At 54.5% G+C, this 14,932-nt stretch overlaps 1 protein-coding gene across 1 annotated transcript; it reads left to right on the forward strand.

Annotated features, from left to right (window-relative positions):
* Window positions 1-483: 483 nt before the first annotated feature.
* Window positions 484-14,932, forward strand: TMPRSS4 (transmembrane serine protease 4). The gene is made up of 11 exons (XM_057491082.1): window positions 484-490; window positions 811-924; window positions 3,057-3,278; window positions 4,473-4,602; window positions 7,131-7,232; window positions 8,134-8,174; window positions 10,175-10,334; window positions 11,344-11,510; window positions 12,325-12,423; window positions 12,604-12,746; window positions 13,900-14,932. The coding sequence occupies exons 1-11, from the start codon at window positions 484-486 to the stop codon at window positions 14,116-14,118; spliced, it is 1,404 nt and encodes a 467-aa protein (XP_057347065.1). The 3' UTR covers window positions 14,119-14,932.

The raw sequence follows: 14,932 nt of genomic DNA on the forward strand, positions 1-14,932 counted from the left end.
TTTGCTCTCTTACAACACTAAACTATGTTTTCTACCTTTATCTTGCATCTACCTACCACATCAGCATTTTATTAAAAAATAATAATAAGGGAGAAATGTGGGATTCACATATAAATCAAGTATAAAAATCAAACGAATATTCATATTTGACCTGATTGTTTATAGTTCATAATGCATGAGCAAAACCGAAGGTTTCTGTGATGACTGCCCTTGCACTGTTCACCATGTAAGAACTTATTCACTATGTAAGAATTTGTTCACCATGTAAGAACTTGTTCATTATACTTTAGAAGATTGGAGACTGTTGAGAATTAGGTTTGGGGTTGATTAATGATTGTGCATTGAGTCCCCTATACAGAATTTTATTGTCGTTAACAACCATTTGATCAATAAATATAAGATATGCCCTCTCAAAAAAAAAAAATGTCAGGAAAGAGGATAAATGATAATAAAGTGAATGGGTACATGCCTGTCCCAGGGCAGATGCCGGGCAAACAGGATAGGGCAAAGTGCCCTAGAGCAGGCTGATCCAGACAAGGGGCACCTCCACAGTCCCGAGCCTCCATTGAAGGGTGCTTATGAACATCAGATAAGCCCGAGTGAGGGAAGGAGGTGGGTGACCTGACCATGTGCTGTTGAAGCTGAACCTAGTCTGCAGGAACAACCCCCGATACTAATCAAAACTGTCCCCAAAGCATTTCTGCTGCTCAGCCCAGCGGGGAGAGGGGAGGCAGGGCCCAGGGAGGCTGTGGGCCTGGGCAGCGGCTGTCTCCAAGTGCTGACTGCAGGCTCTTTCCCTCCGCCTCACAGGTGTCGGCCTCCCGAGCAAACCCAGTGCTCCCCTGGGGACCTTCAGAAAGGTGGGGCTCCCCATCATTGCAGCCCTGCTGAGCCTGGCCATCCTCGTCATCATGGCAGTCCTTGGTAAGTAGCAGCCTCCACCTGCCTGGCCCCTGCCCTCACCTGAGCACACCTGCCACCCCAGCAGAGGCAGCGGCAGAGGCAGGTGATCTGCTGCAGAAAGCCCGGTGTCTGCATGTTCCCACCCACTGCCTTGAAGGGAGCCTTCCTCTAGAGGGAAAGGGGCTTGGATTCAGCCCCCCGCTGCCCCAGATAGCTTCTAGCCCAGGAAATTTCTTGCAGAGGGATGGCACAGTTGCACATATTGCCAACCCACAATCCCTGCCTCCTCTTTCCTGTGTCTGCAGACTGCAAGCTGGGCACATTTGCACAACCCTACTGATACAAGGGCAGGAGGCTTTTCCACTGTGAGGAGGGGCTGAAGAGGGGAGGCCCTCAGGAAGACCCCACAGGCAGACAGCATGCCCTCTCACTCCTGGCTCTGCATTCCTTGTGGCCAGTGCCAGAGGCCCACTGTGATCTTGGACAGGCCACTCACCTGAGCAGCTGCAGCCTGTCCTGTCAGCTCCCTGGGCCTGTGACCAAGTCCCTGCCTCGTGGGAGGACACTCCGAGACCATCTGGTCCAGCTCCTCATTCTGCCCCTGAGCCCCTAGGCTCAGAGAGGAGGTGTGGCCGGTGGGGACAGCTGGGATGGGGCCCCTGGACCCCAGTTTCCATCTTGTGGTGGTGGAAATGCAGAATCACAACATAAACACCAGCCAGTGCCTGAGGGCCCTGCAGGGGAGTGAGATGCAGACAACCCCAGATCATTTCTTCCTGGCCTTGGCTGGCCCAGAAAGTGGTAGGTTTCCAGTAGCTTTGCCATCCTGAGCCTGTTTTATTCAGACTAAGGTGAGTTTGCTTTTTCTGAGCACGTGCCCTGCCCTAGCAGAGAGAGAAGGAGCGGCCAGCTTCACCCAGGGGATGTCAGGGCAGGCATTAAAGCTGGGCTCTCCCTGTCCCAGGAGGCCGTGTGGCTTCCATGCCCTGCCACCTCCCAGGGTCTTTAACCACTGGATGTAACCTGAGCCTCCATTCTGGGCCAGCCTCCCTCAACCTTCTGGCTTCTGGGGTCTCCACTAGTGACACTGTGTCCTGGCTTTGTCCCAAGAGGCTAGTGCACCAACCCTGTCTCACCTTGGCTCCTGACCATGACCCTAACTCTAAAGGTCTAGGAAATAGTGACCTGCTTTCTTTCCTTTGCTTCACTCAAACTAGGAGCACCAGGGCCAGCAGGTCACATGGGGAGTCCCTCTGGGGAGGACTGAAGAGGCAGCAAAGAGCTCTGGGGCTAGACAAACCCCATCTACTAAGGGCTGTGTGGTGTTAGGAAATACCCCTAGCTCTCTAAGCCTTGGCACCCCCATTTATGAAGGAGTTAATAACGCCACCTGTCTCCCAACGCTTCTATCAGGATTATGTGAGGCAATGCCTGGAAGCTCTTAGTAGGGACAGTGGGGCCCCCATCAGACTGACTGCCACCACTCGCAGGGCCAGTAGGGATAGGAGTGGGCAGCTTCAGGCCTGGGAGAGCTCAGTGACGCAGGAGGAGTTCTTCCTGCCGGGAGAGCTTGGAAAAAGGTTGAAAAATCTGTTTCCAGAGTAGCTGAAAACACTAGACTCATTGCCATCCACCCTGGACAGCAAATGGAAACAGAATTTGAATGCAACAAACAGAAGACAAACATAACAGAACTTTCAAGCCCAAATAGACACACCCAGTGCTGGAACTGCTCTTGAGAGTCACGGATGCTCTGCCACCAGCCCCCTGCCCATCCTCAACCACCCCGTGAGGCGGTAGCATCACTCAGCGTAGAGATAAGGAAACTGGGGCAGAAAGAGGCAGAGAGGGGCCTCAGGGCACACGGCAGGTGCAGAGGCAGCAGCTCTCTGGTCTCCGGACCCCAGGCCCCAGACCCTCCTCCTCTGCCATCAGAGGCACTGTGCCTGCCACATGTGAGGGTAAAAGCCAGTAGGAGCTGTTTCTTAATCTCTCCCTGTACATTATCTTGCTTGACTCCCCCTCCATCTTGGAGGTACGGGGCTGGCATAATTGCCTCCATTTTACAGATAAGGAAACTGAGGCTCAGGACCAAGTACACCAGCTACTGAGCGGCATGACTGGGCCTGGAGCCCACATGTGCAGACATTAAGGAAACACAGCCTCCCCCCGCCCCGGCTTGACGCCAGCACTCTCTGCCCCTCCCTGCCCCTGCCGGCTAGTCAAGGGGCTCCTGGACAAACACTATTTCTTCTGCGGGGAGCCGCTCCACTTCATCCCCAGGGAGCAGCTGTGTGATGGCCGGAAGGACTGCGCCTCAGGGGAGGACGAGCTACCCTGTGTCAAGAGCTTCCCAGATGGGCCTCCAGTGGCAGGTGGGTGCAGGGCTGGGGGCGGGGGGCAGGCCCACCAGTGACCCAGCCCAGGACCCCTGGTCCACTGTGCAGCCTCTGCCAACTGACTGGTCTGTAAGTTTCCCAAGAACAGGACCACGCCTTGTCTACCAGATCCCCAGTACATAACACATAGCAAACAGTAGATACAGGATAAACAAACATGGACCAGAGGGGTCAGGAATGTAGCTGAGCCCACCCATTCCTGCAGCAGCTGGGTGGAACTGAGGCAGGGGGCTGGATTGGACGATCTCAGGGAGCTCCCTCCTTTCTATGAAATCTGCTATTTCAATGGAACTAGAAAAGTGACTGTGAGGCCATTTAGCAGCCATTGACCCCTCTCTTCCTAAGGTAAGTGTTTGCTGTAATGAGCTATGTAATGCGCGCAGGTATGTGAGCCAGGCCAGTCTGGAATTCCAAAGGATGGAGATGTTTCAAACCTAAACACTCACGCTCTTTCTTGGTCTGGGCTTGCCCAGCTTGGCACACCCAGTAGTTGGGCTCTGAAGAGAAAAGATAGCCCAGGAGTGGGTGTCAGGGGTTTTTGAAGGGCAAGACTAAGAGCCTGCTATGTCCTGGCTTTGTCCCAGGAGGCTAGTGCGCCCCTGTCTCACCCTGGCTCCTGACCGTGACCCTAACTCTAAAGGTCTAGGAAATAGCAACCTGCTTCTTTTCCTTTGCTTCAGTCAAACTAGGAGCAGGGCGTATTTGCTCCAGGGTATTTGCTCTTCTTTTACCAGAGGCCAAATGCTGAGGGGCACTTTCCCCCCTGCTGCCGGAGCTCAGCCTCCCGCTCTGATCTTACATGGAAAAGGAACTGGATCTGACATTGAGAAGGCCCCTGGCAGGGCAAGCTGCGTGCGCCACAGAGTGACCACATAATACATCATCAAAACGGTTACCTATAAGAGCGAAGGGGAGCTATTAATAATTATGCCAGGGCAACAGGTCAAAATGGAGATTCCTCCCAGGACATCTGGTCACCATAGCTACCGTCAGAAGGAGACTGAAATCTGGCAAAGCCAACTGGAGGGACTTGCCTCGAGGTTGAAAGGGTGTTCAGTGATGCTCCCCAGGTCTGGGGCGGGGAGCTTGGGTTGGCCTCATGATGAGTTCTGAGGGCGAAGGGCCAGATGGGCCCCTGCCGCTCAGTCGACCCAGGTTCCTCCCCCACAGCCCGCCTCTCCAGGGACCCGTCCACGCTGCAGGTGCTGGACCCAGCCACGAGGAACTGGGCCTCTGCCTGTTTCGACAACTTCACAGAAGCTATGGCCAAGACAGCGTGCGGGCAAATGGGCTACGACAGGTACCCAGCAGCGGCTCTGGAGGCTGTCCCCTCACCCCTGTGACTCCCTCCTCTTCCTCCCATCCTCCTTCTGCCTTCTTTCCCCTTTCCTTCCTCCCTCCCTCCTTCTTTCCTAAAAACATAGATACTGGGAGTCAGACAGCTCTCTGAATGCAAGTACTTTCACTTGCAAGCACCCTCAGTTCAATCTCCTGAGCCTCAGTTTCCCCAAGATCCCAGGAGGATCATGCCATGCCTCCACCCACCAACACACACACAGACACACACACGCACGCACGCACACACACAGTTCTAGCTCCTTTGCAAGCCTCACCTTAATCCTCACTCCTTCCCAGCTTTGCAAGGAGCCATTCCTGTCCCAGAAAACAAGTCTCACTGACTTTTTCAAAGCCTATTGGTTAAAATTTAGTGTAAACCAACCTGATTTCACTGGGGTCCATCAGCAACCCTAGCTTTCTCAGCACATTTCAAAGCAGTTCCCAACCTCCAATGGTTGCAGAGGTATTTGCAGTAAGGGTAATTAGCACTACACGTTTATATTCATTTGATCTTGGCAAAAACCAAAAAGGCAGCTATTACTATATCGAATTTAGAATCAGGTTTAGAAAATAAGTAACTTGCTTGGGTAGTAGCTCTGCTGGAGAGAGGCCTGGAACATGTGCCGAGACCCCCTATTCCTGGGCACCAGAGGTCCTAGCAGCGTCTCTGTTCTGAGGTTGGATTAATTCTCTCTTCTCCCAAGGCTTCGTCTAAAAAGAGAGGGGAGATGAGACAGTTGATCACTCAGCCTAAGGGGAGAGGATGGGAAGGAACCCGTGTATTCAGTTGCAGAGTGGGATGCCCGCCCCCTGGCAGGCCCAGACTTCCTCAGGATACTAAGAAACTGGGCCCAAAGACAAGGCAGAAATGAGAAACACGAGGCAGACATCTTCAGTCAATCACAGAACTCTCTCCCTTCGACCCCTAAAGCAGCCTCAAGGTCCTCTTTCAATAAATGCTCTAGGCAACCATTGCTGAGCCATCAGACCTCTTTGCGCCGTCTGCTCTGGTTATCAAGCCTCTGTTGCCTCTACTCGCCAAGGAGTGCAGCTCCCAGGGCCCTCTGGAGAGGACAGCCCTGCCCCCTTCATGTTCAAGGAGAGCTGGACAGGCACGCCCTGCCCCTGCCCTTCTCGCGTCCTCCGGCAGCCACCCCAGCCCCTCCTCCCACTGCAGTCCAGCCAGCTGCAGCGTCAGCAGGACCCGGGCTGCAGCGTGATTATGAAACTGGGGTGTCTGCAGGGGTTCTTAAGGTAATAGGCTCCTGCCATTTCTGTCCTTCCTGGGCTCACTAAGGCACAATCCCACCTGGCTCTAGAGCTCTACAAATTCAGAGCTGGTCAGAATTATTCATCAGGATATAACTGGTGTACAGAGGTCAACTTTCCTGGGACTGTCCATGTCTACCACTGTCCCTCTTTCTGGGTCTCAGATTTCTCTGCTTTCCTTTCTCTGTCTGGAGAGGAGGCTCTTGCTGTCCCAGGTCCACAAAACCCTAGATGGTCCAAGGTAGAAGGGACTCCAGAGATCATCTGGCCCACCCATCATTTTATAGAGGGGGAAACTGAGGCTTAGAGGGACCTAGAGAAACAGTGTGACCTGCCAAGGTGACACACTAAGCTAGTGTCAGAGCTGGGACAAGAAGCTTGGTTCTGAGAGCTCGTAACACAAAACACAGCCAGACTCCAGTGCCCTCAGGCCCAATGCCTGGGAGCGCCAGCAAGTACCAGCGGCCAGTCAGCCACTGCCACCAGTTGACTCAGGTGAAGAGCTTGTACTGGCATGACTGGGTGGGGGAGGGGGAGGGAAACGGGAAAGAGGCAGACTGAGTAAAGGAACAATCAGAGAGACAGGGAAGGAAGGTAATCAGGGAAGCCTGCCTGGAGGAGAGAAGACTTTAACTCAGGTTTTGAAAGACCACAAACAAGGATTCGCAGAGAGAAAGAGGGTGGTCCAAGTGAGAGCAATGCTTGTCTGGACTCGTGGGAGGAATGACATTGGCCTGTCCTGTCTCCAGTGGGGCACAATTCACTGCCAAATTCAGAGCAGACGCCTTGTTTGGAGGACCCAGTATGCGCCCACCAGCTGCTCCCGAGACGAGGGCGGCTAATGCAGGTCTCTCTGCCCCTTGTCCCCTCGCTGTGAACCAGAAGAAACCACTGGACATTTGAAATAGGAACAGGTCCCCTATGGAAAGGGGACCCCTCCCATTGCTCCAGAGCTCTGGGTCCTGGCCCAGGCTGCCCTGCCTGAGAAAGCAGGGCCGCGTCGGCACTGTGCCAGGGCTGAGCCGCAGGGTGCCCAGGGAGCCACCCTGGGCAGAGAGCAGAGCAGGCACCGCCCTCCTGACCAGCACTGCCTGCACAGCCCCCCACACAGCCCTGGGCATTCCCTGCCACCCCGTCCCCGGGGGGGGGGGGGCCTACTCCTACCATCCCTTCTAACCTCCTGCTCCAGCTCGCAATTTTGTTTTCCTCTTGCTTGAGCAGCAAACCAACCTTCAGTGCCGTGGAGACTGGCCCAGACCAGGACCTGGATGTTGTTGAAATCCTAGAGAACAGCCAGGAGCTTCAGGTGCGGAACCCGAGCGGGTAAGTGAGAGGCCGCAAAGCAGGGCCTCTGGGCAGCCTGGCCCGAGCAGGTGCAGCGAGGGGCGTGCTGAGCCAGACAACGGGAGGACCGCTAGCCGGGCACCACTAGACACCAGGAGCTACAGAATCACACGTCCAAGAGATTTTCTGTGCTGACTCTTTTTTTTAATACAATGGACAGCTGGACACAGGGTGCTGGCTGCCCGTGGGTGGCCTTCTCATCGGTAAAAGAGCAAAGCTGAATGTCTTTCCTTCTGACTGCCTTATGTTCCCTGTCATGCCGATAGGCAAGATTCCAAAGGCCGCTCTGCCCTTCCCTGACGCCCAGACCAGAGTAAGGCCTCTCCGCATTCCCAGTGGCCTTTGCTGGTGGCCTGATCCTAGTTCTCATGGCCCTGCAGGAGAGTCTGGCAGCTCGGTGAAAATGGCCACACTGCAGCAGAGGGTGACCCTGGCTTCTTAGACTGCAGAGAAGCTGCTGGGGGCTGCTTAGTCATCAAAGACTAAAGCTCAAGAAGGACGGGATGGGAACAGAAGGATCATTTGCCTGGAATTCCACCAAAATCCCATTGTTTTTCCATTTGGAAAGCTCGCAGTGCAGGGGCCACTGCTCCAGGCTCTGCTCTCTCCCCTCTCAGGCTGCCAAGTGCCCGGTTTGGGCTCTGACACGGGCAGGCCCAACACATCGTAGGTGCTTCATTAGTGGGGATGTTGAATCAAATCAAACCGAATCAAACTGAGCTCAGAGGTAATGCAGTTTTTACACAGTCCCCACCGTGCAGGGTCCGGGTTTGGCGGGTGTTGGAAGGGGACTGGAATCCATAGTACCAGGAGACCTGAGTCCCTGCCTCCCAGCCAAGGGAGAGGCAACAGCCACAGGGCCCCTGTGTCTCCCTCCCAGACCCTATCTCTCAGGCTCCCTGATTTCTCTGCAGTGCCTCGGTGAGTACACCCCATCTCTGAGGGCTCGGGTCCTGGGCCAGTAGGAGCAGCAAGCCCTTCACCCTCATCCCCAATCTCTCCGACTCTAAGATTTACTCTGCTGTGTCCCAACCTAACTTCTCGGGGCCTTGGGCTTGTGGATCGGTGCTCCTTCAGGCAGCTGACATTAAGAACTCCCTCCTGCCACCCACACACAGCCCCACAATCAGTGCAGAGGCCTGGGGGTGAGAGTAGGAAGACTGGAAAGGGCAGGACTGGGCTTCCACCCCCTCCTAGCCCTGGCCAGGGCCCACGTGACCTCCTCTGTCACAGCTCAGTTACCCAAGGTGGGACTGTCCACATCCAGTTCTGCAAAGACATACTGAACAGGTAGGATGTGTCTAGCACTGTCAGGTGCTGGCTAGAAGTAGAAAAGACCAGAACAGTAAAAGAATTGGCCACGATCCTCAGGAGCTCATGACTGAGCAAAGAATGAGATGCAAGCCCACATGTGGGAAGCACCCAGATGAGTAGACGTGACAGCTGACATGCTGCCCAGAGGTCAGGAGACCTGGGCACTAGTCCCACTGGCTTCCAGTGTGACCTTGAGTAATTCACCTGACCTCTCTGAGGTTCATTTCCGCAAGAAACCCTTTAGTCCAAGTGCCCAAGAGGATCCTGGGAGACCCCCCCAGCTCTAACAGAAGAGATCAGAAGAGAACCAACCTCAGAGAACTAAGCAGAGCCTGGAAGGATGGCCAGACCCTGGGCAGCCTGCTAGGAAGGTCACCGTCACTGCCCATGCAGTTCAGCCGTATATATGCTTCCCAATTGGTTGTAAGGCTTTTAATCAGCATCATGTGCCCCCTGCCAAAGCTAGGTATGGTGGCTCATCAGTGAATGAATGAATGAATGAATGGTCACATCACCTGATGTCTGTGTTGAATAGCACCAAAGTCACAAACTTAAGTTACTGGCCCTTCCTTGAGGAGCCTTCAGTCTCACTGAGAAGACAAGACCTGAGCAGGGCAACAATGTGGCCAGCACCCAGAGCAGACTACGGAAAATGCAAGAGAGGAAAGTGCCCAGGGATCAGGGGTCCTGGAGGTGGCGTCCAGGCTAAGCACTGAAGAGTGAACCGTAGGCTACAGGAGGGCAGGGACAATGTCCATCTCCATCCTGTCCACCGCTCCCTCCCCCAGCATCCCTGAACACAGTAGGCACTCAATACCAATTTGCCAAATGAATCAAGGACTTAGATAAACTAGAGAGGAGACAGCATCTCAGGGACAGGGGCTGCCCGGAGCAAAAACAATGGCTTTAGGGAACTACAAGAAGACAGATTTGGCTCAACAGAAACCTTATACAAGAACAGACAGCCGGAGGAGGAATTTAAACTCTACCCCAAAAAAGACAGGTGCTGAGGGGCTTTGAGTGGGTAGGTGAGGTGACGTGTAGAAAGCAGCGTTTGGAATTAGGTGGCACTCAGAAAGGCTAAGGACAGGGTCAGGAGGTGGGGCTGGAGGTTTCCACGGGCTCAAGGGCCATATGTGGAAGCCAGGACAGTGGGATGTGAGAGGACGGGGCGGGGGGAAGGATGAGGCTCAGAGAGAGGTGAGTGTAGTGGGGGGGAGATCCCATTTCAGGAGCTTCCTTCACTCCTCTGTCTCCCAGAACTGGGCGTCTGTGCACTGTTATGCAGCAGGAGCATGGGTACACTCCCCCTGGGGGACTTTGGTAATTCTGCATCACTGGTTAGAAGGTCATGAGTCCCCAGCCCCATGGACATGCCCATGTTCACAATATAAACTCGACATATGTGAAGCTGAAAAAGGAGAGGGGCTTTGGGAGAAAGCGCCACATCTCCCTATGAATGACTCCGAATAGGCCTGCCTGCTCCGCCCCACCCTCCCGGCCGCAGTCCTGGGGCCCTGCTCAGGACAGCTCTTGGGCCCTAGGGGAAGACAGCCATCCGCCCGGAGCCTGACCTGCGCTTTCTCCCTCCTTCCCACTGACTCCAGCCTGCGGGCAGAGCCGGAAGACCCCTCGGGTGGTGGGCGGGGAGAAGGCCTCTGTGGAGTCCTGGCCCTGGCAGGTCAGCCTCCAGTACGCCGCTCAGCACATCTGCGGAGGGAGCATCCTGGACGCCCGCTGGATCCTCACGGCAGCCCCCTGCTTCAGGTAAGGCCTCGGGGGCAAAGCCGTGGAGGAGACGGCGCCCGGGGCCCCAGCCTCCAGCCTGTGTTCTGACACCCACTTTACTGTCCCTGTGAAGACCACGCACCAGGGTGTGGCCCCCCCAGTGAGCATGGACATGATGTCCTTTGTTAGGAGCAGAGGGTGGTCGTCAACCTTGACCTCTTCCAGGTGGGAAGCCATCAGATACCCAGTGTCCTCAGCTCACCCCCACATCATCCACTCCACAGATGCTCTTCCCATCTTCCTGGAGCCCGAGAACTCTCTCCCTCTTTGCCAGTCTTCTAGGAAGTGGCTCTGAGATCTAGAGTCACTGCCACTCCCTTATTATGTTATTATGTTCAGAAACTTAAGAAAAAAAAAGTATAGCTTCCCTTACAGGCCTGCCCATACCTCTGGGGAAGAAGCACCCCCAAACCCCCTTCACTTTCATTCATTCATTCACTCATTATCTAATGAGTGCCTATGAGGTACAAAGCACCGTACAATGTTCCCGCATGCATTAGACCCATCACTGCCTAGAGTAGCTCACAGTCTAAGCCAGTGATGCATAACTTTTTTTGAGTATCTGACAACAGGTATAAGTCCTTTCCTGGAAAACCACCCTCACACACTAAGCTGTATCTGGTGTTGGGAGGAAAAAAAGACAAGTACGTGACGTATCTGACCACAAGCACCACACAAGGAACACAGACAGTAAGAGCATTGCGGGAGAAAGGGCCAGGACCCCAAGTCCAGGCACTGGGAGCAGCCCTCCAGCCCTCCAGTTAGAAGAGTCCTGGGGCAGGTTTCTCTAGGGAACAAGGGTCAAATCCCCTTTTAGAATATGGCCTGTGGTAGGGATTCCTCAGACTGTCCCGTCTCCACGGCCCTGACCCCCTCCATCATTACCCCCCGAAGCAGGGTGTCCCATCCGCAGGGCCCTGGGGACTGAGCCTCTGGCCAAGCTCTTGGGCTTGGCTCAGGTCCGGACCCCACTGTCTGTACCGCCCAGGAAGTATCGCGATGTGCCCAGCTGGAAGGTGACGGCCGGCTCAGACAAACTGGGCAACTTCCCATCTCTGCCTGTGACCGGGATCTTCATTGCTGAGCCCAAGGCCACGTACCCCGAGGAGAATGACATTGCCCTCGTGAAGCTGCAGTTCCCACTCACATTCTCCGGTGAGAGGCAGCGCCTGGGGACAGGTCCCCTCGGGTCACCTCGTACTCCCATTCTGCCACCAGCTCACTGAGTGGCCTTAGACACATCGCTGCTCCTCGCAAGACCTCAGCTGTTTTGGGCCAATGTCTCAGCCTGATATCGCTGATGCAGTGAAGCTGCCCTGAGCTGTCAGCCGACATTCCACCCCACCCACTGCCAGAGATTCTCCTGAGGTCTGTTCTCTCCATGGGGAGCATCTCAAGTGAGAATCATAGATCCACCCAGTCCTGGAGTTGTGAGGGACCTAAAAGATCGTCTAGTACATGCGCCAGCCCTGACCTATGCCAAGAGCCTGCACAGTGCAGTTGCCAGGGGGTCATTGCACCCATTTGCTCTCCTCCAGGGGCAGGGCACTCACTCCTGTCCCAGCAGCCCCTAGAACCTTGGAGCATCTGTTAGGTGACTCAGGCTTATCCTGGGTTGTATTTAGATCAGCCTTTGCAACTGTTGGTTCCATGGAACATTGTTCCCTTGGGGAACAGAGGGTTCTCTTCTCAAATCAGTTTGGGAAACATCTGTATACTATAGCTCTCTTCTTGGAGCACATTAGTATATGTAAGATATGAGAAAATTTTTTTGATTTTTAAAAGAATTTGTTGTATTGTATTTAACCCATATTTTCTAAGCTTGACCACAGAACCCTTTTTCTTGTGCCACTTTATTAACGTCCCATGCAGCATGTGTAACAGAAACCCTGGGGCCAGCTTTTTCAGAGGGCTCAGCCACCGGGCTCTCCTGAAGCCTGGGTCCCCTCTTCCTCTCTGCTCCTGGCAGGCACGGTCAGGCCCATTTGCCTGCCCTTCTCTGATGAGGTGCTCACTCCAGCCACCCCACTCTGGGTCACTGGATGGGGCTTTACAGAGCAGAATGGAGGTAAGTTCTGGACTCAAGCCACAGGGCTGAGGGAGCAGCTCTTGGAGGTGATGGGAAGGAGGACCATCCTTTGGAAAAATCCATCCCAGTCCAAGCACCAAGGTGCCAGGCAAACCCGGAGAATTATCCTGGGCTGGCAGTAGAAGACAAGAGGCATGTGAGCGTGTTTTCAACCCCCAGGGAAGATGTCTGACACACTGCAGCAGGCGTCAGTCCAGGTCACTGAGAGCTCTCGGTGCAACGCAGAGGACGCGTACCAGGGGGAAGTTACCGAGAAGACGCTGTGTGCGGGCATTGTGGAGGGCGGCGTGGACGCCTGCCAGGTGGGGCCTCCGAGGATCCTGAGGAAGTGCCAAGGACAGGGCTGCTGGTCCTCAAGAGATGGGAGAGTGCAGAGGCTGGGTGCCCTACGGTGGGCACCCAAAGTGTGATGAAGGGAGGAAGGAAGAGGGGAAGGAAGGAAGGAAGGCCTATAGACAAGTTGTAAGGACGGATGGATGGATAGAGGGACGGAGACAAGCAGAAAGATTTCAAATGTGTATCTCATATACGAGGATGATGTCACCCGGTGTGCCTCTTACTTTCCACCATCTGCAGGAGTATGAGGCCCTGAGGGCAGGAACCCCAAGGTTTTCTCTGTAACTGTTGCCAAGCTACTGAATGACACTAGAGAAAACCCATCTCCTGTGGACGAGCCCTGGGCAGGGTCCCTCAGGCCAGCCCACTGGCCAGTCCCTGCTTCACTCTCACTCCCAGAGGACCTGCTGAGCCATTTTCATTGAGCTCCTGACCCTACGTCTGCCCCCATTCTGTCATTAAATTCCCTCACTCAGAAGGCACCTCTTGATGCCAGGTAAACGCCGGGCCTCGTCCCGGGCTCTGAGGGAGGGAGCCGCGCGGACTGCAGGAGCAGGAAGGAAGGACACCCGCCAAGGGTGCTGTCCTCCATCTGACTTTTTCTTGTCAGTTCTGTTGTTTGCTTGTTTATTGTCTCTCTTCTCCACTTGATTCTAAGCTCCCTGAGAGCAGGGGGCTTTGTTCTTTCCATCACTTAAATCCCAACTGTCTAGAACAATTAGGATTTTGTCTAGGCAATTAGAACAAATGTCTAGAACAATTTCCTGGCACAAAATAGGCGCTCTGTAAGTGGTTAAATAAATGTGGGGAATACTAGGTTAGAGAATGATCATCGGGTTTCCTTACTGCAGAACCCCAAGGAGCCTTCAATTTGCCAGTGTGAGGGTGAATCTGAGAGGGCTGACAGTACACACACAGCTTACTTGGCCATAGACAGAACCCTTTTGCCCCCAAAGGGAAGGGCCTTCCAGGCTGCAGGAATAGCATGAGCAAAGGGGAGAAGGCAGGACAGCCTCGAGCAGGGGAAGAGGTGGGCCGCCACAGGAAGGAACAGCAGCCCACTGCCCCACCCCATGCCCGCCTGCCCTCCTCTGCAGCCCCTGCTCTGGCCTCCCACAGGGGGACAGCGGTGGACCCCTGATGTATAACGCTGAGCAGTGGCAGGTGGTGGGCATCGTGAGCTGGGGCCACGGCTGTGGGGCCCCGAATAACCCAGGGGTATATACCAAGGTCACAGCCTATCTCAACTGGATCTACAGTGTCCGGAAGGTGAGTCTGTTCACCCTCCCCACCTTCCTGTGTCCTGGAAGTACCATCCCATCCTCAGGCTTGATTTAAATGTCTCCGAGACAACGCTTTACATCCCCAGTAATTCTCCTTACTGGTAAGTGACAGCCTGATAGGCAACCATTAAGAGCTGAAATTCCTCAGATCAGAGGTTCCCATTAAGTGCAAATACCTTAGGGTATTAAACACACCCAGCTTTACCACTCTCTAGTCTATCAGAATGAGACTGGATGGGAGAATGAGACTATCAGACACTTTCCAGAGAACTGACTCTTATAAAGAAGGTGGAAAGGTCCATGAGACCTCCCTGGGGGGTGGGCAAAAAGCTTCAGAAAAGGTAGATTCATTTTGCGCACCCACGACTTTGTCCAGTTTCAAATCATCTGATTCTCGCTTTGTTTGTCTCTTATTCTAGTTGAACCTGTGAGGATGCTGCCCCTGTGCAGCGCTGGGAACTGCTTCCGCGCTGCCCTGCCACCTGGGCATCCAGAAGTCAGACCCCCTGGCACACCTCTCTGCCCACAGCCTCAGCATTTCTTGGTGGGCAAAGAGCCTCCATTCCTTTAAGAGACCCCACAGGCACCCGGGAGGAAGTCAGCAGCCCCACTTCAGCCACCCTGGTGCTCCCAGCATCCTAAAGAGAGAGAAACACAGCCCACTGAACCAGACTCGGGCTTAGCCATGCGTACTGAGACTCTCCTACTGTGCCGAGTAGAAGTAGATCCTCTGGTGAGAGGCCCGATCACCAAGCACTGGAGTGGAGGCAGGACAGGGGCGCTTCAGCCCTCTCCTTCACCCGTCCCACGCCCACCCGAGCAAGAAACCAGCTGTAAGGTAAAATGCACCGTCCTGCTGTTGACAAAAC

This window comes from Manis pentadactyla, chromosome 13 (genome assembly GCF_030020395.1).
Source record: "Manis pentadactyla isolate mManPen7 chromosome 13, mManPen7.hap1, whole genome shotgun sequence".
NCBI lineage: Eukaryota > Metazoa > Chordata > Mammalia > Pholidota > Manidae > Manis > Manis pentadactyla.

Bases quoted from the DNA above. Each gene is read 5' to 3' on its own strand.
- TMPRSS4 (XM_057491082.1), top strand. The intron at 10,335-11,343 runs GTAAGGCCTCGG...TGTACCGCCCAG, and splicing joins ACGGCAGCCCCCTGCTTCAG to GAAGTATCGCGATGTGCCCA. The intron at 12,747-13,899 runs GTGGGGCCTCCG...GGCCTCCCACAG, and splicing joins GCGGCGTGGACGCCTGCCAG to GGGGACAGCGGTGGACCCCT.